Source organism: Meleagris gallopavo, chromosome 1 (genome assembly GCF_000146605.3).
Source record: "Meleagris gallopavo isolate NT-WF06-2002-E0010 breed Aviagen turkey brand Nicholas breeding stock chromosome 1, Turkey_5.1, whole genome shotgun sequence".
Classification (NCBI taxonomy): Eukaryota; Metazoa; Chordata; class Aves; order Galliformes; family Phasianidae; genus Meleagris; species Meleagris gallopavo.
The window spans coordinates 29,283,449-29,308,351 of NC_015011.2; the positions used below are offsets into that span (position 1 = coordinate 29,283,449).

Sequence of the window (24,903 nt, forward strand, 5' to 3'; positions counted from 1 at the left end):
CACGCGAACGGAAGGCCCGGCTGAGCGGCCTCTGCTCGTTCGGAGCGTTAGAAGGTTGGCCTTCCTCGCAGCCCGCCTGGTGGGGCGAGGCGTTTGAATTGGCAGCAGAACACTGTGAGCGGTACAGCAGCACTGAGTGTGGGCTTCCTCAGGCAAGAAAGGGCACTTAATCAGCTGACTCTGAATTCTCTAGCAGATGGTCACGGCTTCCTGGGTTCAGGCCGGCTTTGACTGCTCCCCTCTGTCAGAGCTTTTAAAAGCTAGGAAGGCCTGCCTGACCGCAAAGGGGCAGAGCTGGACAGAAGAGAACCGGCAGTCAACGTTAACCAGTGTGGAATGGGTACAAAACCAAAGCAAAATAAAAACCTGCCAACAAGTCTCCAACAGTGGAGTAATTATTTATTTAAAAAATAGTAATAAAACGTTAAAAAAAAAAAAAAGGGGGGGGGGGGCAGAGGTGAAGCATTAACCCAATGCATTCGCAGTGGGGAAGTGTGCTGCCTCCCCAGGCCACAGAACATCACCAGAAAACTTCCTGGCCTGGTTGACCCTTCCTGTTATTATCCTTTGCTGACAGCGAGGTACTTGCTGACAGAAACCTTCGGGCTGTCATAAGGGACTGCGGTGAGTTCGGACGGTTAGTGGATGGAGTGGGAGTACAGATGATGTTCTCTGTGTCTTCAGTGGCAGTGAGGGACGCTGAGAGGACCGGAAAAATACTTGTGATAAATACATGGCTGAGAGGCTGGTACCACTGCTGCAACTTTGGTGGTTGGTTTTGGTTTTTTTTTGGCCAATGAGGCAATTTACTGGCTTACTCTGCACCTGGCCTGATGGCTGCAGATGGGTCCCGTCTGTCTCAAAGGGAGAAAAGGATCACAGCCCAGGAGCTGGCATGAAAGGAGGCATGGTGGTGTGGCTCTCTATTAGAGAACAGTTTGATATCACAGAGCTCGGGGCTGGGGATGGTAACGTTGAGTCCCTGCGGGTCAGGATCAGGGTGAAGACCAACAAGGTGGACATCCTGGTGGGGGTCCGTTACAGAATGCCAGACCAGGATGAAGAGATAGATGAAGCATTCTATGAGCAGCTGGCAGGAGTTGTGCAATCACTGAACTTTGTTCCCATGGGGAACTTCAGCTTCCCAGGGTTACCTTGTTTGGAATTCCCCAGCAAGATAATTCTGTTTTCTTTTACAGCATTCTGCAGGATAGCAGACAGAAATGCTGTGTTTATGCTGATGTCCCAGTCTCTGGTAATGTTGCTACTGCTGTCCCAAAATCTGGGTTCTCTAGGTTGGTGTGCACACAGGCATGAGATATTTATTTCAAGTCTTCATAGAGATGAGTGCTGAGTAGTTCTCTCACAGGGCTAGCATGCCTTCTCTGTACATAGATTTCTTTTGTGGACAAGAAATGTAGGATCACATTGTCTGATCCTACTGATAAGAGTTTACCTACAGGAATGGTTACCTACCCATTTCCATTTGAAGGGTCAGCCCTCTCCTACTTTCAGTTCTCCTGTAATTGATAATCAAAGTCAATGCCATTTGCAGTTGGTGCATTTCATTCAACCCCTCTTTGTACCAGGATACAGTCAATTTTAAAAGTTGGAATGGATTTGGAGCAGGACAAAGAGTTCATAGGTACTAGATGGAAGCTGAGCTGTGGAATAGAATTAAATGGAGGAGAAAGTATTATCCATAATTTATTCAATCATAATAGAAATATATGCAACCCTCCATCTGTGGACCAAGACTGAAAGCTCCAGTGCTGGATCCAAGAATGGATACTATCCATCTTTCTGTCTTCCTCTCCTTATTCCTCTGTCTCTGACTCTCTTCTCTCTTATTATTATCATCTCTCTGATTGCTGTGTTCTGGAGAACAATTTCTTCATTCCTGTCCACCAGGCCTACTCTCTTCAGTGTCTCTAAAACTATTCAGAACTAGAAAAATTAAAAAAAAGAGCAACCCTCAAATCTTCCTCTCAGCTATTTGCCATCTTCCTCTTGTGTGTTACCCTACACCTCTTTCCTATGTTGTGTGGCAGTTGCTCAGTCACAGCCTGAAGCAGCGGCTGAGCACCTGGGGAAGGAACGCAGCCAGCACTGGGAGCACAGGAGGAAGCAGTTCACCACACCGAGGGGCTGGCTGCCACAAGGGAGGGATCTCTACCTGGAAATCCCTCCTTTTGGAGCGTTTTGGCAAGCCCTGATCCTTGGGATGAGCGAGCAAATCTTTTTTTAACTGGATTACGACCATCACCCTTTTTGGGTAATTTAGGTGCTGTGAAGGAATAGAGAATCACCTTGTCAGGGGATTCAGAACAGGTGGTAGACCAAGGAGAAGGGAGCTCACTGTACGTAGTGCAGCCTTGCTCTGGCCAAAACTCCCCTGTTCAAGGAGAGCTGTTGTCTGCAGGCTTTGTAAATCTAGCAGGCATAAAAGGATGTCTGAGAGAAACTGGGGGAGGGACTTTGAGGCCTCTGGTTCGAAGCCTCTGGTCAAGTTCTCTTACAGCCCTATTGGCTGCACCAACACTGGAACCCAGACTGGGGGGAAATCTCTGGACTCTCAGGACATACTGGAGACACAACGGCGCACCAGTGTGGTTAAAAGCTGTTAATCTGCTTTGTTGTTAAGCACTGCTCTGTTTATACATGTGAACAGAGCATTCTGCAAAACTCTTCAACCGTTCCCGCAGGCGCTCAGCCATCAGAGCCGTGAGAGGTTCTTTCCTCTTCCAGAGGTGTCCTTGGTTCTCGTGCTGCTTATCTTGCTCCACAGCTGCTGCTCTGAACAGTTTTTCTTGTATTCCCACAATGCTTTTTTTTCCCTTTTTCTCTGTCCCATCGTGTCCCCCTCTCCCTTTTTCTTTATTTTCCCCTTGTAACGTTGTTAAGTATCGCACTCTTTATTTGGATTTCTTACAAAATTGCATACTTTAGCTGCACGGTTTAGATAAATGTGATTGTAAGACTGACAATACTTTTAAGATAATTGTTGCACAGAGAATCTCATTAAAATTGATGATTGTGTTTGGATTGAGAGTGTCGAGTCACCTAATCAAGGGGATTTGCAAATCAGGCCACCCTTGTCTTGCTTCTCAGGTGGCACCCGTTACAAAGAAGATAAATCCATTATACCATCATTTTTATGCTTAGCACCACTGAGAATCAATAAGTAGGCTGCAAGGTGTAGTTAAAATCACAAGCACAGCACCAGTAGATGGTGATCTGATCATCGCAGGCTGGTTCAGCTGCACTGTCAGTGTCTCTTTTCAGTGGGTGAAACCCTAAAGACCGTGGTGGTGTTGTACTCTGTGTGCCTGAGTGTGGGGAGGGGCGGAAGGGGATGTGTTCAAATTGCTCTTCCATTATCAACACGCTTTCCTGCAGGTCCTGTTAGATGAGCGTTCCACTTCCTAATGGGTTTTCTGCAGCGGATTCTGGGAGGGCTGTCCTCTTTAGTCTCGCTTCCAGTAAATTAAAAAAATTAAATCCAGTAAATTAAACTGCTACAGTTGGCACAGGCTGTGCTTTATATATTGTGTCAACTTGCTTAACTGCTCGGGCTGAAGATAGCAGTCCTTTTCCCATACATAATATGTCACTGTACAGTTCCTTTAAATGTAGCTAAGCTGGACGTTAAGTGGCTGCTGCTGCTTGCCCCACCTGATCGGTAGAAGTTCCTTTGATTACGGTGCTCAGTGTGTATGGCATAAAAAGTTGTGGGAGACAAAGCTTTTCTTTCCAGATCTGCTGTAACTTCAGCAATTCCACCCCACGCCACAGCAGAAACGTGGTACTGGAGTACTGCAGTAGTTCTTGATTCAAGGAGGGCAGGGGCTGTGCGAAGTACACTGCCTTTTTAGCATCAGTGTTTGAAGCTGGCACCAGGTCATGTGTTTAAAACCTCAGAACCCCAAATATTTCTCATGAGTATTTATAATTGTGGAGCAAGTGGGTGACATGAATTTCTCACCCAGGAGCCAGAAATTCGCTTTGGCAATTTGGGCCACAATATTTTGTTTCTTTTACATCAGTAATCTTAACTCTTTGCTGCCTGAATTGCGTGCTCAGCCTCCCAAGCCCCAGTGGGATTTTCATCACTGATTTCTCATTTCTGGAATGCTACAGTTAGACTAAAGATAATGCCTGGAGGCTGATTATGAGTCAGGACTCTAGGAATGGGTAAAACTAATGCTTTCCTCGTGCTTCGTTACTCCACTTTGGGAGATTTCTTTGCAGATATCGATACCAGTTTATCAGGGATGGATAGAACTACACTATATACCCTTAAGGGTGAAACGGGGATCTGGGTGTTCATACAGTATAGATTTGCTGTAGTGGTTTAAGTGACTTAACGAGATTGGAGATGGCTGGGTACGCTTTTTTGTGGCGCAGTGGTTAGGGTTAAACACACGCATACCACAGTAATAAACTCCTTGAACCATGGAGGTAAGGAACTGCAGTGAGGCTGGATCCACTCCTAGTCCCAGAGTAGGTCAATGGTTTGTACCTAAGGGATCCTGTGTGCACAGTCACTCTGAGATACACTCTTAGCAAGGCTGACAAAGGCTAGAGAAAACTCTCTGTCACTCACCGAGGTTCTGAATCAACAAGTTTTCTTGAGACCAGGAGTCACTGCTGGCAAAGAGGCCTGAGCCAGGAGGGGGTGATCAGCTGCCTGCAAACAGCCCTTTGTTTTGCTTATTGATCGGATGAAGGTAAGGCTGTCTACCTGGACTTCAGGAAAGCCTTTGACACTGTCCCCCACAGCATCCTTGTGGAGAAGCTGGCTGCCCACGGTTTGGATGGGCGTATTCTCCGCTGGGTGAAGCACTGCTGGATGGCCGGGCCCAAGGAGTTGTGGTCAGTGAGTTAAATCCAGTTGGCAGCCTGTCACGAGCGGTGTCCCCCACGGCTCAGTGCTGGGGTTGCTTCTATTTAACATCTTTATTAACGATCTTGACAAGGAGATTGAGCGCATCCTCAGTAGTAAGTTTGCAGATGACACCAAGTTGGGAGGGGTTTGTTGATCTGCCTGAGGGGGGAAAGGCACTGCAGAGGGAGCTGGACAGACTGGATGGATGGGCTGAGGTTAACGGCATGAGTTTCAATAGGGCCAAGTGTCAGGTCCTGCATTTTGGTCACAGCAACCCCAGGCAACCCTACAGGCTTGGGGAGGAATAGCTGGAAAGCTGCCTGATGGAAAGGGACCTTGGTGCTCTGGTGGTCAGTCGGCTGAACGTGAGCCAGCAGTGTGCCCAGGTGGCCAAGAAGGTCGATGGCATCCTGGCTTGGATCAGGAACGGAGTGGTGAGCAGGAGCAGGGAAGTCATCCTGCCCTGCACTTGGCACTGGTGAGGCCTCACCTCAAGTACTGCGTTCAGTTTTGGGCACCTCAGTACAGAAAGGACGTGGAGGTGCTGGAGCAGGGCCAAAGATGGGCAACAAGGCTGGGGAAGGGCTTGGAGAAAATGGCCTACGAGGAGAGACTGAAGGATCTGGGGCTGTTTGGCCTGGGGGAAGAGGAGGCTGAGGGGAGACCTTATGGCTCTCTTTCAATATCTGAAAAGTGATAGCAGCAGAGCGGGGCTCTTCTCTTCTCACTGGTGACAGGATGGGAGGAAATGGCCTTAAGTTGCATCAGGGTAAGTTTAGGTTGGGTATCAGGAAGAACTTCTTTACAGAAAGGGTTGTTAAGCACTGCAGTGGGCTGCCCAGGGAGGTGATTGAGTCACCATCCCTGGATGTGTTTACAGACCACCTGGATGTGGTGCTCAGGGACACGATTTAGCAGAGGGCTGTTAGAGTTTGGGTAGCATGGTTAGGTTATGGTTGGACTCGATGATCTTTAAGGTCTTTTCCCACCTGAGCAATTCTATGATTCTGTGTTGCCTGTTGCCACCAACTCCAGCAACCAGACTGGATCCCAGGTTACTGTTTGTAGCATTTTGTGCCTTTCAGTGTCAGTTTCCATAAACCTTTTTGAACCCTTGGGCATTCAGCATTTTGGAAAAAAATAAGCAGAATATCCTAAAGGGAATTTTAATGAAAATGTCCTTGCATAATTTTCAGAGACATGAAAGGTGTGCTGGGCTCCAAAGAAAGCCTGTATGTGTTGGCCAGGTGTCATTCAGGCCCAAATTGTAGTTTCAGAGTTGAGAGGGACATATAATAACGTTGTTGGATGAGCAGCTCTGCCAGAGTCGCAAACATTCTCTCATCTGCCCTGTTTCTGTCATTTAAGTGTCACTTCCAGCCCCCAAGCCTGTGGTGATCTCCCTGCTGGAAGGAAGGGATGACCCCTGGATCCCAGATGTGCACGCCTTGGGGGACATGGCAGGAGAGCTCAGTGCAGGTGAGGGGGTGGGGGGGTGAGAGGAGGAGGCTGGGGCTGGCAAAAGCCATCTCTGACTGGGAAATTTTGGCACCATGTGATATTTCTGAATTTCCTCTGTCATCCAGCAGGTGGTGGCATCACAACTGTGAAGGAAGATCTGCAGAATAGTGGCACGGCCCAGAGGCAGTGTGTTAGCGTCTCTGTTGGAAAAACCAGGAAGGATGTCCAAGGGGGTGTGGAGCAAGGAGGGCACGTCAAGAAGCCACTGGGAAACTGTCCAGGAAAGAGAGCGAGGAAACACCTAGACTGCAGCACAGGTCAGAAGCAGTGTAAAGACTCAGTGAGCAGGGAAGTGTGCCGTAAGAAAAGTCAAAATCCATGTGATGGGAGTGAGAAAAGCTTTCAAACTTATTCTGACTGTGTTAACCAGCAGCACATCCACGCAGGAGACAGACACTTTAAATGCCTTGAGTGTGACAAGAGCTACATAAAAAGCTGCAACTTGCATTTCCACCAATGCGTCCACACACCGGAGAAACCTGACAATTGCTCCGAGGGTGAGAAGAACTTCAGTTCAGAACTTCCTTCCCACCAGCGCACGCACTCGGAAGACAGACCCTACAAGTGTCAACAGTGTGGGAAGAGCTTCAAAAGCAGTTCTAAACTCCTCTCCCACCAGCACATCCACACAGGAGAGAGACCCTTTAAGTGTCCTGAGTGTGGCAAGAGCTTCAAAAGCCGTTCTGACCTCATCTACCACCAGCGCATCCACACAGGGGAGAGAGCTTTTAAGTGCCCTGAGTGCCCAAAGATCTTCAGAAGCAGTTCTGACCTTGCAATCCACCAGCGCATCCACACAGGCGACAAACCCTACAAGTGCCCTGTGTGTGAGAAGAGCTTCCGGCAGTGCTCCCACCTCATGATCCACCAGCGCATCCACACAGGAGACAGACCCTACAAGTGCCCCGTTTGTGGGAAAGGCTACAAAAGCAGCTCTCATTTGAAGAGCCACCAGCGCATCCACACGGGAGAGAGACCGTTCAAGTGCCCTGTGTGTGGAAAGAGCTTCAAAAGCAGTTCCAACCTCATCCGCCACCAGCACATCCACACAGGAGAGAGACCCTTTAAATGCCCAGAGTGTGAGGAGAGCTTCAAAAGCAGTTCTGACCTCATCTACCACCAGAGCATCCACACGGGAGAGAGACCCTATAAGTGCCCCGAGTGTGGGAAGAGCTTCAGAAGGAGTTCCAACCTGACAATTCACCATCGCATCCACACAGGAGAGAGACCTTTTAAGTGTCCGCAGTGTCCAAAGAGCTTTAAAAGCAGTTCCCACCTTATCTACCACCAGCTCATCCACACAGGAGAGAGAGCCTTTAAGTGTCCTGAGTGTTCAAAGAACTTCAAAAGCAGTTCCCACCTCATCCGCCACCAGCGCATCCACACAGGGGAGAAAGACCCTACAAGTGCCCTGAGTGTGGGGAGAGCTTCAAAAGCAGTCCCAGCCTCAGAGGTCAGCAGCACACCCGCACAGGAGAGAGACCTTGCGAGTACTCTGAGCGCGGGGAAGGCTTTAGAAGCCTCAACTCCCACAGGCACATCCACAGAGGAGACAGATGACAGAAGTGCCCTGGGTTTGTGAGAAGCTTCAGAAGCAGTTCCAGCCTCCTTACCTACCAGCGCGTCCACGCAAGAGATAGAGCCTGCAAGTGCAACGAATGTGAGAAGGTCTTCACCCCAACCTGGTTACCTGCTTGTGGGTTTGCATGGTGATGAACCTTCAGCAGAGGAAAAGCTCTGGAGACAAAGCAAATCATGTTCCTCGTTCCTTCCGGGGGAATTGCCCATATTGCTCTCTTTCTGCTGGAGACAGGGCAAAGGAGAATTCAGTGATTATGGCAGGTGGATCAGAAGCACATTTCTGCCAGGTCTGTGTGCGGGGAATTGTCTGAGGAAGTCATTTCTTTTCACCCCAGAGAAACTCATCTGCTGTGGGTCAACAGATGAGGATCCAGACTAAACCTCAACTGGACCAAGAATTCACTCTGCAGGGAGTGAAGGAAGAGCTTCAGCTGGAGCTTAACTTTTAGTAGACCCCAGTAAACCGACACAGGAGAGAGCCCCTATGAGCACCTTGACTGCTGGAAGAAGTACATCCAGAGCTGGGAGCTCATCTCACACCAGTGGGTACCAGTTTGGAACACACCCCCTATGAATGTGCTGCCTGTGTTTGCCTGAGCCTGAAGCCGCCAGGGGAGGATGGGAAGGATGCCACCTGTGTGAGGTGCGAGCAGGTGGACGAGCTGCTCAGCCTGGTGGTGGAGCTTAGGGAGGAGGTAGAGAGATTAAGAACCATTAGAACCATTAGAGAGTGTGAGATAGACTGGTGGTGTGACTCTCTGCCGTGGTCAAACCGAGAGAGCCGACTTGAGAAGAGAGGAGGAATGGCAGCGGGTCCCGCCTCAGCGTTGCAGGCAGCACCCATCCCTACCTCGGTTCCTCAGGTGCCTCTAAGTAATAGGTTTGAAGCCCTGAAACTGGAGGGTGAGGTGGCTGAGAATGAGATGGAGGGACAGCCTCCAAGCTTTTCTAAGGAGAGGCGGTCGGCTCCACGCTTGAAGACTGCCTCCTCCAGCAAAGAAAGAGGGTGATAGTCGTAGGTGATTCCCTTCTGAAAGGAACTGAGGGCCCTACCTCACCTGTAGAGAAGCGTGCTGCCTCCCTAGGGCACGGGTCAGGGGTATCTCTAGAAAGCTTCCTGGGCTTATTCGCCCATCTGACTACTGTCCCTTATTGGTAGTTCAATCGGCAGTGATGATGCTGCTGAGGGCAGCCTGAGGGCTATCAAAAATGATTTCAGGGGACTGGGGAGGATACTTGATGGAGCGGGCGTGCAGGTGGTTTTCTCTTCTATCCCTTCAGTGGTGGGGAAGGACACTGAGAGGATCAAAAAAACCCTCCTCATAAATAAATGGCTTAGAGGTTGGTGCGGGCACAAGAATTTTGGTTTTTTTGACCGTGGGGCAATTTACTTGGCTCCTGGCATGATGGCTGCAGATGGAACTCACCTGTCTGCAAGAGGTAAAAGGATCCTAGCCCAGGAACTGGCGGGCCTCATTGTGTTTAAACTAGGTAAGAAGGGGGAAGGGGACAAAATGAGGGCTGCTGGGGTTGAGTGGGTAGTTCGAGGCTCAAAACAGAGCTTGATGGGTGATGAGGGTGGAGTTCAAAGGGATGGAGAATGGCAGGGGGATGCTGCTTCCCTGAAGTCTGTATGGAAAATAAACAGTATGGGAAATAAACAGCATGAGTGGGAGATGCGTGTGCGGTCGCACGGCCACGATCTCATTGCAGTCACGGAGACGTGGTGGGATGTATGGTGGCATGTTGTCATGGAGGGCTGTGTGCTTTTTAGGAAAGATCAGCTGGTGAGGCGGGGTGGTGGAGTTGCTCTTTATTATTTAGTTGCTAGAGCGTATTGAACTCCACCTGGGGGACAGTGGTAGCAGTGCAGAGCTTGTGGGTGAGAATCAAGGGGCGGGCTGGTATGGCTGACGCTGTTGTGGGTGTGTACTGCAGGCTCCTGATCAGGAGGAGGAGGTTGATGAGGCCTTCCGTAAGCAACTGGAAGCAGCATCACCATCCCAGGCGCTGGTGCTTATGGGGGACTTCAGTTATCCAGATATTTGCTGGATAAGCAGCACGGCCAGGCACGCGTGGTCCAGACGGTTCCTGCAATGCGTTGAAGACAACTTTCTGACGCAGGTGGTGGAGGAACCGACGAGGGGAGGGGTGCTGCTGGACCTTATTCTCACTAATAAGGAAAGGCCTTGCCAAGGAAGTAAAGGTCGGGGGCAGCTTAGGCTGTAGTGACCACGAGATGGTGGAGTTCAAGAGTGGAAGAAGCGAAGCAGTAAGTAGGATTGCTACCCTGGACTTTAGGAGAGTCAACTTCGATCTCTTCTGGGACCTACTTGGAGCCGTCCTGTGGGCCGGGGTGTTAGAAGGTGAGGGGATCTGTGAGAGCTGGTCAGCATTTAAACGGCTCTTCTTCCAAGCTCAGGATCAGTGCGTCCCTGTGAGCAAGAAATCAGGAAAGGGTGGCAGGAGACCTGTGTGGGTGAGCAAGGAGCTCATGCACAAACTCAGAGGAAAGAAGAAGGTCCATGAAATGTGGAAAAAGGGTCTGACCGCTTGGGAAGCCCTCCTGGAATTGAATCAGGCAAAGGTGATAAAGGATAATAAAAAAGGCTTTTTTAAGGATGCTAATAGTAAAAGGAAGACTAGGGAGAGTGTGGCTCCCCTCCTAAGTGAGAGGGGTGTTCTGGAAACGAGGGATGCTGAGATGGCGGAGATACTGAATGCCTTCTTTGCTTCTGTCTTCAGTGAAAAAGCTCTCTCTCAGGAATCCCAGACCCTGGAGGGGTGAGAGGGTCTGGGGGATGGAAGACTTCCCTTTAGTCAGGGAAGAGGTGGTCTGAGAGCACCTAGGCAACACCAGTGTTCATAAATCCATGGGAGCTGAGGGGATGCATCCACGTGTGCTGAGGGAGCTGGCGGAGGTGATTGCTGAACCCCTTCTGTCATCTTTGAGAGGGCTTGGAGAATGGAGGAGGTGCCTGAAGACTGGAGGATAGCCAGAGTCACTCCGGTCTTCAGAAAGGGCAAGAAGGAGGATCCAGGTGATTACAGACCAGTCAGCCTCACCTCTGTCCCTGGAAAGGTGATGGAACAGCTTGTGCTGGATGCCATCTCCAGACAACTGGGAGAAAAGGAGGTTATCAGGAGTAGTCAGCATGGGCTCACCAAGGGGAGGTCGTGCTCGACCAACCTGGTGGCCTTCTATGATGCTGTCACATGCTGAGTGGATGGGGGGAGGGCAGTGGATGCAGTCTACCTTGATTTTAGAAAGGCCTTTGATACTGTCTCCCACGACATCCTTATAACAAAGCTGAGGAAGTGTGGGATGGACGGGTGGACAGTGAGGTGGGTTGAGAACTGGCTGACTGGCAGAGCGCAGAGGATCGTCGTTGGTGGTGCAGAGTCTGGCTGGAGACCTGTAACCAGTGGTGTCCCCCAGGGGTCTGTGCTGGGTCCGGTCTTGTTCAACATCTTCATCAATGACCTTGATAGGGACAGTGGCCTCCCTCAGCAAGTTTGCTGATGATACGAAGTTGGGAGGATTGGCTGACACGCCTGAAGGCTGTGCTGCCATTCAGCGAGACCTGGACAGGCTGGAGAGCTGGGCAGTAAGAAACCAGATGAGGTTCAACAAAAGCAAGCGTAGGGTCTTGCATCTAGGGAGGAATAATTGCATGCACCAATACAGGCTGGGGGATGAGCTGCTGGAGAGGAGCTCTGCAGAGAGGGACCTGGGCGTCCTGGTGGCAAAAAGGCCAATGGCATTCTGGGGTGCATTAAGAAGAGCGTGTCCAGCAGGTGGAGGGAGGTGATCCTCCCCCTCTACTCTGCCCTGGTAAGGCCTCATCTGGAGTGCTGTGTCCAGTTCTGGGCTCCCCAGTACAAAAAAGACAGGGATCTCTTGGAAAGAGTCCAGCAGAGGGCCACAAAGATGGTGGCATCTCCCCTATGAAGAAAGGCTGAGTGAACTGGGTCTGTTCAGCCTTGAGAAAGGAAGACTGAGAGGGGACCTGATCCAGGTCTGTAAATATCTGAGGTGTGGGGGGGCAGAGTGAGACTGGGGAGAAATCCAATCCATGCCTGCACTGCAGCAAGTGCTTCAACCACAGCTCCAAGCTGGCAAAGCACCAATGAGTCCACATGGCAGGAAGCCTTACAGATGCCTCAAGTTTGTAAGGAGGGCTTCGTGCAGGAGCGAGAGTTCCCCACTCACAAGAGACTGCACTTCTGGAAGAAATGCTACGTATGTCCCAAATGCAGGAAGAGGTTCAACCAATTAAAAAAAAAAAAAAAACAAACACCTCTTTCCATGCCTCATTTTCTCTTCTGTTCTTCCTGCAAGCATCTTTTTGAAGTTGTTTCCTAAGGAATAACGCGTAGGAATGTTCTGTGTGTCTGCGTGCGTGTGTTCCTTTCAGTAATTTCTGATTCCTCTGATTAATCAAATGCAAAGGTCAGGAGAGCAGTAAAGTGACTCTTGCGTGTTTACTGAAAATCACTTGCAGTTGAAAGGGAAGGGGGAGAATAAATTAACTGACTTGTCCCAAAGTTTTTCTTTTCCTTGGAGTCTGGCCCTACTTTCTTAAAATAAAAAAGGACGCATGGAAGATGGGGAAATGTGGAATCAAAGAATCAGTTGAGTTGGACTCCTACAGGTCGTGTAGTCTAACTGCTCTGCAGTGAACAAGGAAATCTACAGCCAGATCAGGTTGCTCAGAGCCTTCCCCAGCCTGACCTTGTATGTATCCAAGGATTGGGCATCCACCACCTCTCTGGGTAACTTGTTCCAGTGCCTCACCACCCTGATTGTAAAAATCTTTTTTGTTATATCCTATCTAAATCTCCCCTCTTTTAGTTGGAAAACATTTCCCCTTGTCCTATCACAGCTGACTCTGCTAATTGCCTGTACCCTTCTTTCTTACAGCCCCATTAAATACTGAAAGGCCATTCTCAGGTCATTCTCCTTTCTAGGCTGAACATCCCCTGCTCTCTCAGCCTGTCCTCGCAGGGGGGGAAGTGTTCCATCCGTTGGGTCATTTTGAGAAGGAGGGTGTATATATATACATATATTTTTTTAGCACTGATTCCAGTCCACTGCTTGCCTCTGGGAGCAGGCATGTTTGGGATACTACATTCAGCATCCCAACTTTCAACAGGTGCTGGGAGCAAAGTCAGAGCAAACCCACAGCGCAGAGATTTCAGAGCACAAGAAGCTCTGCAGTGCACGTTTGTCTTGCAAGATATCCCTGCCCTGGGGCAGGATTCTTCTCCACTCATGCTCTGCAAGGCTGGCTGGGCAGAGAAGATGCTCATGTGTCTCTCCTCTCCTGTGACCTCAGAAGGTGTTCATTATCGAGCAGTTTCCAGTCACCATAACCTCAGAGACATGCAGGAGCACAGGGAAGACTTTCTCTCTGTATTTTCTCTCCCCACAATCATTTTAATTGCTGATTTCCCCCCGCCCAGGTTTTAAAGCGCACCGTTTGCAAAGGCAAGGTTTTGTTCCCACTCGCAGAATCGACCTGTTTTGTCTCTGCTTTGGGGAAGAGCCCTTAGCCCTTGCAGAGTTGTGAGTGCAGGCTGCAGGAGCAGGAGGATTTGGGGATCCAAGATTGTTTGTTTTCCTTGTGATGGTAGGATAGGATACCTGAAGGAGGTGACTTCCATTCTTGGTGTTCACGCAGGATGGTGTGCAAGGAGGACTTTGTCACTTGGCTAGTCGAAACAGCAGTTGTATCCAGCCTGCAGAAAGCTATGCAACAACGAGATGTTCATCATTCATACACAACAGCTTGAAATTCCATCTCCTCTGCTTCGTGGGGAGCAGCCCCTGCGTGTGTTAAGGGTTCAGGACCTAGGGGTCAGCGAACTGGAAAAAGCAATAGTGAATGTATCAGCCACTATGGAAAGAATTAAGAACCTGACTTTAGGTACCATGCAGGGTCTGCAGACAGAGATCTGTTCCTTGAGGTCTTGCAGAATAGAATGTCCCTAGACCTTCACACAGCAAAGGCAGGACGGGTCTGTACGATAACTAACCGAAGTTGCTGTGCTTGCATGGGCCAAAATCGAGAGGTAGAAACTGATTTACAGACAATTTGGAGACAGGTTAAAGTTGTGCACCGTCTCCTTAGATGGCACTTCGTTTGGATTCATGGATATACAGCATAAGCTCGCTCACTGGCTCCACAACTTTACCTGGGTAAAGCAACTGTTTGTAGCAGCAGTTGTACTGATTATCCTTACAGGGATAACCTGCACAGGCATGCAGTGTTCTTTCTGGTGGTGTCCTAAGAGAAAAAGACCTAGATGATTATGCCAAGAGGCGTCATATGAAGCACCAGGTGGAATCTAGAAAGTAATTCAGGAAGGCGTTAATGGACAGTGGTGCACAGTAGGCAAAAGGATTTGCCTAGGATATAAAAAAGGGGGGGTGAATCGTGTGAATCACAGCTTTTCCATACTGTGAGAACAGACTTTCTGGATAACTTGAGTGGATAAAAGCTGAAGGACGAGCTGCTTGCGTACAGGTAGGCTCAAGAACAGAATGCAGAGTTGCACAAACTCGCTGACAAACCATGATAAGAAAGAAGAGTAGGTGCTCTGTTGTTGAAGATAGGACAGTGAAACAGATACCTCAGCCCAACACAACACCAACATGAGCTGGGTCAGGCTGTCCCCAACCTCCCTTAAGAGTTTGGAGTGAGGTTGACACCTGGCCTTCATTCAATGAGCACCAGAGACCCCCACCACATTTTATGGTGCATGCTCAAGAGGATGGGACAGTACGATTTTCCTGGCAGCGGTTTGATTATGAGTGGTGCCTAATTCAGCAATTTCTGTTCGTCCTTCCCAGCCGCCATAAACTGCACTGTATTGCTCTGAATAAGTTTCGTGCTGCACTGCATTGCGAACAAACCCTTGTATTGCAAATAAACAGCGTTGCTCATTAAACCATGGAGCAGTTGAATTCACTGCTGCTTGTGACCCTCTACGTGTAAAGCTATAAATTTAATGTCACCCATGGAACAAATAACATTGGGACAAATAGGATTAACGCCAAGGATACCTAAATTTGTATTAAGCAGATACCCTGAATTCCTCCTTCATGGGCAGGACGGGGGGGAAGCACTCATTGTTCTCTGAGCATCAGCAAACCCTCAGCCCTGGAATTCTGGACATTTTCCAGCCGGATCCTTCCAGAACCAGAGCTGGGGATGGAGCAGGAGAACACAGCCCTCCGCGTCGCTCCCCCCAGGACTTCCTTGTGCAAGAGCTGCCCTTTTGAGACCTGCAAAGCCCGACAGGATGTGTGGGAGGAGCACTGCAAGCCCTGCTCTGAGCTCCCGCAGGGGGAGTCGGCCTTATCCACCCCTTTTTTTTGCTGTTTCTGCACCGCTGCAGCACTTTTGCAGCTCCACAGGACTGAGTGGGGAAGATGCCACTAAAGGAGAAGGAAGAGGAGAAGCCTCACAATGACGGCTGTAGCCCTGGGCAACCAGGTAAGGGTGTGGAGAGCCTGATGAAGAACATTGATGTGTGTCGCAGCGTGGGCCTGGAGATCATCAACAGGACCAGGACAGTGACGCTGAAGGAGTTCAGGTGGGTACCCCTCCGTCCCCTGCTGCTTTCTGCCACCTGCCTATGAGAGACATCTCCAAAGAAATGGAGAGAGGCTCAGTGCCAAGTGCTGGAGCGATTTCCAGCACGTTCCTCCATCTTGTGGTGGACCGTCCCCTCTTGGCGCTGTACTGCTCACACACTTCAAGAAACTCCTTCCTCGTCCCCATCCTTATCCAGTTCTTTCCGTGTCTTTATTCCTTCCTTATTCCCTTGGAGGCCCCGCTTAGATTCCTTGCTGTCATCAGGGTGAGCTCTTGTCCCTTCCAGCTTGGGGCAGCCAGTCATGAGCACGCATTCAAACCGTGCGAGCATTATGGCTCCTTTCTCTTTTGCTGCTCCCCCCCATCAGATACCTGCACCATTGCTGAGGTCCCTTGAGCCACCTCTTCTTCTGCATCGGTGGTCCCAGCTCTCCCAATGGGACAGATTCTGCAATCCCTTCCCCGTCTCAGCGGACCTCTACAGAACTCTTTACTACCATCTCCCTTCTACTGGGGGCAAGAACTGGACACAGCACTCCAGGTGTGACCTCAGCTGAGCAGAAGGGCAGGATCTCTTCCTGCTTTGGGCAGTGCTTTGCCTGATGCAGCCCACAGCACCCTCAGCCCCATAGGCATCAGGGGCACATTGCAGATCACGTCCTTTTCTGCCTCTGCTTCCAGCTGGGTGCCCCCAGCATCGCCCACTGCTGGAGTTACTCCTCCCCAGCTGCTGCACCTGCACTTCTTGTAGGACTGCTTGAGATTCCCATCAGCCAAACTAGAAGATGCGCAGAGGACACAGCTTGGGTCCAGCAAGGCTGGGTGAAGAGGCTTGGTAGGGACACTGAGCTCCCTTTCTGTCACGCCTGCTCTGGTGATGCTGTGCACTAGTGATTCTGGGAGCGGTAATTCTGGCTCAGGGATGCTTGGCATTGGCAATGCTTGCGCTGGTGAAAGCCTGCTCTCTAGAGAATTCTGAGTCCCACTCAGCACCTCTGCAACTGAGTTCCCCTTCTGTCTCCATCCGCTGGGCTCCAGCTGCCCTTTCTCACCAGCCCTTCTTCTGCAGGAGTTACTGCTTCAGTGGCCAGAATGTGGATCCCCTGCCCTTTGAAATTGGCCCAGACTCCAGAGGAATATGTGCCTTTGCAAAAACTCCCTACAGCCTGCGAGGGAGCGTGGGGATTGTGGTCTGCAAGGCTGACGCTTTCTTTTTGGCCATCGCATTCTCCAACCCCTATGACTACGTCCTCTACAAAATCGAGTTTGCCTTGGAGATCTTCACGGAGGAGAACCACCTGGGGATCCTCAGCGACGTCTTCTCCAAAATGATGAAGAGTAAACCATACTGCGGCTCCTCGCTCTTCCAGCGAGCCGCGCTCGAGTCCCAACATGAAACCCTGGAGGTCTCCAAGGGGAACATTCGTGTCCAAGCCAAGATGTCCAACAATGAGAAAGCCATCCTGAAAGTCCAAGTTGAAGAAATAGATCCACCACCCTACACCAAAGTCATGTGAGGGAAGATGGGCACCACTGCTGCCCAAAGGAACCCCTGGGAGATATTCAGCAAGGATGCAGCAAGGCTTCTCCAGCGGTCTTGGAAGGAGGTGGATGGTGATGATGGATCCCATGGGACACCTCATCGACTTTGCTACAGAGCTAACAGTGTTCTACAGCTTGCTAATTAACTCATGATTGCATATGATAGCCAATAAATATATTCTTACCCTCACAAGTTGTGTCTATTCTTCCAGAAAGGCTCAGTGCATGGAGAAAGGCTCTGACAGCCAGCATCATGGCAAGGTACAGTGACACCACGCCACCAGTGTCCTTCTCTCTTCTGGCATCCTGGCTCTGCTGGGGATGTCTTAGGTCAGCATAAATCCTGGTGGAGAGCAGCTCCAGGCGAAGGAGGAAGTTCAAATTAGTGTTAGGGTTAAGGATGGGTTAGAGGAAGGGACGGAGTTTAGGGCTAGGAGTTAGGGCTAAGGGTTAGTGCACGGAGTTAAGCCTAGGGCTATGGTGGGGGTAGGGCCAGTTGGGGCCAGGCTCTGTGCTGGCACCATTTCCTCTCTGCCTCTTGCACTCAAAGGGAGCCATTGCCCCCCTCCGTTTATGAGATGTCACTGTTATCAATTTTGTCACTTTTTTTTTTTGGTCACATTGCTCCTATTCCCCACCCCTTTCTCAGAAATCAGACGCTGGAGGAGAAGTGAGAGGTGTTCTCTTTTGGGGGGGGGAAAAAAAAAAAAAAAAAAAGGCACATCCGGACCAAGGCATAAGTCAACAAATGTTGAAAACAAAATGTTGCGTGGGACCTGCTGCTCTGCAGCTCAGGCAAAAGAGAAACCACGCTGCTTCCAGGAAAAGAGACATTTCTTGCTCTCCTCCCACTTCCTCCAGTTCTCCCTCTGCTTTCCCAGGCCAGCCCCTGCTTGGCATCCCAGCACCCCATGGAGGTACATAATGTCATCCATCACCCCGTAGGGTTGCACAGCCCTACAGAGCAGTCTATTGAGGTGAGGAGTCCCAGAGAGCACCCAACACCCTATGGAGGTGCACGGTGCCCTCCATCATTCCATGGAGCTGCTCAGTCCTGCAGTGCAGCCCATGGAGGAGCTGGGATATATGGGGCAGGCACAGTTACGATCCCACCCAAACCCTCCCCAAACTCCCAGTGTTCCTATACCCTGCTAGAGTCCCATTGCATGACCACAGCTCCGTTCCAGGCTAAAGAAGCTGGAGCAATGGGCAGATGGTTTATTGGGGAGTGGACACATGGGGAGCTCCAGGGATGGGGTAGAAGTGACACTGGATACGGGGTGGGGGAATACAATGGATGGAGGGTTATTACATCCTGAAGTCCCCACGGCATAAGGGGACACGTGGGGACCCTGGATACAAAGCAGGGGTAGACAAGGGTTGGAAGGTGGCAATGGCCTGGGGGCACCAGGAAGGGTAACAACGTCCTGAGGTCCCCACGCCACAGGGGAACACATGGGGACGTTTGATACAGGACAAGTCCCCAGGCAATGCTGCCCATGCCCCTGTCCCTGTAGGGCGATGTCAATAGAACTCCTCGTCCCCTTTCTCTGCCTGCTGCTGGTTCTGGATCTGCTGCTGCTTCTTGTAGAGCTCGGCCACCTGCAGAGGAAACAGCAGATGTGGGACCCCCCTCCCTCCTTTGTGTCCCATCCCTGCCCACGACCTGTCACCTGCGTGCTGCTGGTGGCCTCCTCAGGTTTCTTGTCCCCGCGCACACGCAGGAACCGCGGGAAGCGCAGCGAGATGCCCTTGTCCTCATCCACCTTGACAAAACACAGCGTCAAAGCGCCACCGAGGACACGTGTCCCTTCCCCACGTCCCGCTGTCACACTCACCAGCCCCACAGCTGCCCTGTAGACAGGGGAAATGGACAGGTCCCCACATTTCACCTCCCAGACCTGCACAGCTGCCAGCCAACGGTCCGGAGCCACTGCGTTGTCCCAGCGGTAATAGGGACGCGGTTGAGTCAACACGTGTTCCTGGAGGGGACAACGTCACCCAAATTGTCACCAAACAGCCCGAGTTGTCTCCAGGGTGCTACAGCTCCAGCACTTCACCTTGAGGAAGTTGTAGTGTTTCTCCAAGCTCTCCTCGGTGAAACCAGTGCCTATCTGTAGAGGAACAGCGGTTAGGGACAGCCCCCAACAACGTCCCCAAGCCCACAGGTGCTTTGGGATGGTCACCAATGGCGTCTCCAAGCCCACAGGTGGCCCTTGTGGTCACCTTGCAGATGCTTTGGTACTCCTCACTCTCCTCATCATAGCAGGCCAGGAGGAAGCCCCCATAGATGCCTGCACGCTTGCCCTTGCCCAGGTAGGCACCTATGACAACGAGGTCCAGCGTGTCCCCAAGGCCATCGAGGTAGTCCTTCTTCAGCTGTAGAGAGATAGGCAGGGGATTGGAAACATGGGGAAAGCCACAGGAGGACAGAGAGACAAGAAATAAGTCCCAGTGCTCACCTTCAGCCACTTGTGGGACCGCTTGGCAATCTCGTACGTGGCCTCCACCTCCAGTGTCTTCACCATGAGGCCCTCACAAGAGGCTGAGGACAACCTGTGGTCACTCAAGGAAGGGGACGTAGGGGTGGCACTCCTTTGGTGGCATTACTCACCCTTGATGGCTTTGTCCAGGAAATCAGAGACCTCATCAGCACTGCGGGTGTCCATCGAGGTGGCAAAGAGGAATTCGCCCTCCACTTCCTCGAATGACTCTCGCAACAACCGACGTCGCGTGGCCAAGGGCTCCCGCACCAGTGGCTGTGGGGGGAACAGTGTCATCCCCCCCCCGGGGACGAGGTGTCACCCCCCTGGGGACATGCACTCACCTCCCCATTGAGGTATAGCAGATCAAAGGCATAGACACACACTTGCACCTTAATGGCAGCGGCATCCACATCCTGCAGAGGCATGGAACACAAAGAGGGTGTCACTGCACCGTCCAGCTGCTGCCCCTCGTGTCCCCAAGCCTGCTCTCACCTTCCTCTTCCTCGTCATCAGCACCTGGAAGGGCTGCAGCTGCTTGGTGACCTTGTCCCAGGCCACCGCTTCTGCATCCAGGATGCACGAGCGCACGCCGGGCTTCAGCATCTTTGAGGCAATCCCAGAGCTCAGCACTGCATCACCACTGTCCCCAAGTCCCCCGTGTTTTCCTTGGTACCCTCACACTCCCCCTGAAGACCCCCAGCTTGCCTTGGGGATGCGCTCGACGAGGTCAGGGTATTTGGCTGTTGTGTTCTCCTGGTTGCGGCTGTAGATGAAGACGGCCCCGCTATCCAGGACATGGATCTAGGGGTGGACACAGAGGTGACAGGAGGGTGACAAAGGGTGAAGGATACCCTGTGACACCCCCAAAACTCTACCTGGGTTCGTTCCCCATCATATTTGTACTCGCAGGTGAATGCAGCCTCCTCAAAGCGCTTCAGCAGCTCACTGACGCAGCGAGCAGGTTGGGCCAGCATGGGCTTCAAGGGAACACCTGGGGACAAAAGGGGACGTAGTGAGGGTGATGGGGACAAGGTGGGGCTGGGACCACCCACCTCTGGCCCCACGGTACCTGGAGTGATGCCGCAGTGCTTGGGGAGCTGCTCCAGGCCGTGCTCCAGCAGCACTGGGACAATGGCAGTGTAGTCTGGCAGCTCACTGTGGGGACAAGGGGACAGACCGAGCACCCCCCTCTGTTAACGTGTTGCCAAGATAGGAGATGACTTGGTTCCAGTGAGCTCATGGGGTGGTTATTAGACCCAGGGGGTTCAGTGAGTTGGTGACATCACCCAGCAGCACCCACGAGGAGCGGGGACTCCATAAAATTAAAGGGTACCAATGTGGACACCAAGAGGGCAAACAGAGACACTTCAGAAACAAGGATCAAGGGGAAGCACGTAGAGAAAGGGGGATATAAAAGGCAACTGAGACGAACAAAAGGAGGATGCTGGGGGACAAAAGGAGACCCCAAAGAACAGGGACCCCAAAAGAATCAAAGGGGACCCCAGGTGACACAAGAGGACGGGAATCTCAGGAGAACAGCCTATCCAAAGAGCAGGTGCCCCAAACAAACAAAGAGGACCCAGGGGACCCAAGGGGGACCTCCAGGAACCCATGGAGGACAGGCCTCACCAGAAAGTCTGCTTGAGGATGCGGCTCTGCTCCTCCAACCAAGTTCTGCGTGCATCAGGTGCCATGCTCTGCCCAGCATCCACCACAGCCAGCGGCCGCTCTGCCACGTGACACAGCCCCAGCGTCACCACCCCAGTATCCCACACCGTCCCCAGGGTCCTCACAGCTCTCACCTTGCCCTGGCGGCGTGAGAGCAACGGCGTGTGCCAGCGCGGTGAGCACCGACTGCTCGGCCAGCCCAATGCGCAGCTTCCCACTGAGCGACCTGCATTAGGGGACACCAAGGGACACCAGCGTCACCGTGTCACTACCAGGTGATCCCACAGCACTCCGATGGCCCCTTCTTGTCCTCACCGGACGAGGTATCGTGCCTCCGAGTGCCGGCAGGCAACAAACAGCCCCTTGACGATGTCAATCTTCTTGCTAGCAGACTGCAAAAAAGCACAGCAACGTTGGCACAAAAGGAAGGTGACAAGTGCCACCCGCGTGGTCCCCAAACTCACCGCGTTGCCTGACATGGCGGCCATCTCCCGCAGCTTGCCGAGGACACCGCTGGCACTCAGCGGGGCCGGTGGCACCACCGTGCGTTGGGTGCAGCGGCTGCTTTCGGCCACCAGCCCCAAATCCCCTTTGTCCTGCGCTTCACTGCGGATCTGAGCCAGCTGGCGGCCTGTGGGGATGTCAGCGCCATCATCAGCACCCACCCACGTCGTCAGTGCCATTGGGCATCCCAACCCTGGGTCCTACCAGTGGCCTGGGCGAGGGCACGGGTGAGCAGGGTCTCGCCGATGCCCAGCTCCAGCCCCTCAGAGGCGGCTCCGGGACGGTTGAGGCACAGAAGAAGACAGGGGAGCAGCTCGGAGGGGGACAGGGCCACCACGGAGCGCAGGAAGTTGGTGAGGATCTCAATGATCTTCAGTCTGGAGGAGGGATTGAGGGTGGGGACAGCAAAACCCAAATCATTGGGGTTTGGGTTGGGGATAGAGGGGAAACGAGGTTGTCTCCATAAATCTCAAGTCCTTTGTAGTTTCTGGTAGGAGCGGAGAAGGTGTCACGTCCCCCAGCCTAAACTTATTGGGGTTTGGAGTGGAGGCGAAATGGGGTCATCCTCCCCATCTAAAATCATTGGGGTGAGGGAGTCAACGTTAGGATTAGGTGCAGATGAGGTCATTCTCCAACCCCAAATCACTGGGGTTTGGGGTAGTGCAGAGATAAGACCGTATCTCCCACGTCAAGATTATTGGGGCTTGGGGTAAGGGGGAGCTGGGGTCATTGCCTCAACCCAAAATTATCAGGGTTTGGGATAGAAGGGGGAAATGGGGTCATCCCACAGACCCAAAACCATTGGCTTTTTGGGTATGGGGTCAATGTTGGGGTTTGAGGAAAGATGGGGCTGTGCCTTCCCAGATAAAAATGTGGGGTCTTACCGGGATGAGGCTTCCTCGATGCGCTCAAAGGTGCGAGCCACCGCCAGGTAGGGGACACTGAAGGGGAGGGGTTGTGACACCTCCAGAGCCACCCCAACCCCCACACCCTGTCCTCCCATCACCCATCATGATCCCAGTGTCCCCACTATGTCCTCCATCATCCCCAACCATGAATCACCCCAATGTCCCCCATCAGCCCCCCATAAGCCTACATCCTACTCCAACACCCCCCACGTCACATCCTGATGTCTCCCATGACCCAATATCCCCCATCGCTGCACGTCCCACCCTGTCACCCTATCACCCCCAATGTCACCTGAGTCCCTCATTACCCCACGACTCCGCGTCCCACCTCGATGTCCCCCCACCAATGCCTTCGTGACCCCATATCCCATCCCAAAGTCCCCCGTCATCCCATCACCCCAAGTCCCATCCGAATGGCCTTCCACGACCCAATGTTCCCCACCATCGCACATCACACCCTGTGACCCCAACATCCCCTATGATCCTCCCAAGGCTCCCAGCACCACAATGACCCCACATCTTTCAGCTCCCCCCCCTCGACCCATCCCACCTTCCCCAATAACCTCATTTCCTACCCTAGGTCCCACCCTCTTATGAAAACCCTGTGTTGCACCCCAGTGTCCCCCATAATCCCACATCTCCCATCACCCCACATCCTGACCTGTGATGAAAACACCCCCTCCTCCCCCTCCCGCTCCCCATCCTCCACCATTCCCATTTGGGGTTCCCTCCCAAAGTCCCCACCTGCGCCCATGCCCCCAGCACGCATCCTGCACTGGGTGGTACCCACTCCTGCTGGGGTCATACTGGGATGGCTCCACTGGTATACAGCTGCAGGGACAATGACAGGGGGACACAGTGGTGGCACCACCAGGGACCCTGTGTCATCCCACCAACACTGTCACCCACCTGTTGGAGGCTGGAGCTTTGTGGGGACGGGGAGGTCCCTTGTCCTGGTCGCCGGGCGACTGACGGCAGCGCTTGGATGCGGGGGGGGCACTGTCCCTGTCCCCATCACTGTCTCCATCCGTGTCCCCTGGCTGCTGTTGGGAGGGGGTACAGCAGGGGGCACGAGGGGACGCGGGGGGTACAGGGGCAGAGCTGCTGCCAGGGGATGTGGGATCCTGTGGGCAAATATGGAGCATTCAGAGAGGACAGTGATAGGGCTGGGAGGGGACAGGGGCCACCAGCACAGGACTAGGAGGCACTGGAATGGGGCTGATGCAGGACTGGGGGGCACCGTAGCGACACTGGGAGATACTGGGGTGACAGAGCAGGACCACAGCTGGACTGAAAGGCACTGGGAGAGGAATGGGGCAGGACTGGGAGACACAGGGATGGGACTGAAGGAAGACTGGGAAGGAGCAGGGGGAGCACTGGGAGATACTGGGGTAGGACTGGGAGATACTGGGGTAGGACTGGGAGATACTGGGGTAGGACTGGGAGATACTGGGGTGACAGAGGAGGACGGGGGGTGGACTGATAGGCACTGGGAGGAAGCGGGCAGGCACTGCGGGCTCTCACCGCGCTCCCATCGGGGTCCCGATGTTCCTGGAGGGTCTCTTCGGGGGGGGGCTCCGTTCCAACTTCTGCACACGCGCTCTGCGAGGGGAGGAAGCTCAGAGCCGGATGTGCGACGAGGGGGGGGCAGCACCCCCGATCTCCCCCCAGTAAAGAAAACTTCCCGATCGCCCGCAGCCCATCCCCGCCCCACTCACGGGACGACGCCATCTGCGGCCCTGGGGGGGGCGAAAAAAGACCTGCGGGGAGGGAGGGGAGAAGAAAGAGACGAGGGGCGTCACTACGGGGGGACACGGTGGGGGGTGGGGGGGTCCCGGGTGCCGGCGCTGCTCACGTGATCCGCCGCTGCATCGCTCCGCCGCCGTTTTCGCGGGGAAAAATCCGAGTGGGTGACGTCACTGCCGGCGGCCGGAAGCTGGGGGCGGGGCGGGGCGCGGGGGGTGATGGGAGGTGTAGTTCGGCTGAGAGCCGCGCCTGCGCGGCGGAGTCCTAAAATACACAGACACACACCTGCATTAACAGCTGCGCACACATACAACTACGCGCACACATACAGCCACGCACCTCCGCGTACATGCATACACGCCTACATATACCCACCCGCCCCCACGCATACCCGTCATGGCGCCAGCGTCGCGGCGTGATGGCGTCACGGCGCGATGGCGTCCCCTTCCCTTCAG

General features: G+C 52.8%; 3 protein-coding genes across 3 annotated transcripts; 2 read left to right on the plus strand and 1 right to left on the minus strand.

Annotated features, from left to right (window-relative positions):
• The first annotated feature begins 5,816 nt into the window (after nucleotides 1–5,816).
• LOC104909741 (zinc finger protein OZF) lies at nucleotides 5,817–10,119 on the plus strand. Its single transcript, XM_031553388.1, is given in 3 exon segments — nucleotides 5,817–6,367; nucleotides 6,478–7,805; nucleotides 7,808–10,119. Coding segments are annotated over 3 exon segments (1,665 nt in total). The 5' UTR covers nucleotides 5,817–6,345; the 3' UTR covers nucleotides 8,123–10,119.
• Nucleotides 10,120–12,829: 2,710 nt separating this feature from the next.
• LOC104909726 lies at nucleotides 12,830–17,326 on the plus strand. Its single transcript, XM_010707234.3, has 2 exons — nucleotides 12,830–15,592; nucleotides 16,664–17,326. Exons 1-2 carry the CDS (start codon nucleotides 15,429–15,431, stop codon nucleotides 17,109–17,111), a joined length of 612 nt encoding a protein of 203 aa, XP_010705536.1. The 5' UTR covers nucleotides 12,830–15,428; the 3' UTR covers nucleotides 17,112–17,326.
• Nucleotides 17,327–18,317: 991 nt separating this feature from the next.
• On the minus strand, nucleotides 18,318–24,667 carry LIG1 (DNA ligase 1). The gene is given in 24 exon segments (XM_019612745.2): nucleotides 18,318–18,738; nucleotides 18,810–18,902; nucleotides 18,975–19,118; nucleotides 19,197–19,250; nucleotides 19,363–19,515; nucleotides 19,599–19,681; nucleotides 19,751–19,895; nucleotides 19,964–20,035; nucleotides 20,115–20,225; nucleotides 20,328–20,423; nucleotides 20,498–20,613; nucleotides 20,692–20,777; nucleotides 21,252–21,351; nucleotides 21,425–21,516; nucleotides 21,606–21,682; nucleotides 21,755–21,921; nucleotides 21,999–22,171; nucleotides 22,679–22,735; nucleotides 23,447–23,533; nucleotides 23,612–23,826; nucleotides 24,227–24,274; nucleotides 24,277–24,304; nucleotides 24,421–24,462; nucleotides 24,558–24,667. Coding segments are annotated over 24 exon segments (2,334 nt in total). The 5' UTR covers nucleotides 24,575–24,667; the 3' UTR covers nucleotides 18,318–18,660.
• Nucleotides 24,668–24,903: the final 236 nt, after the last annotated feature.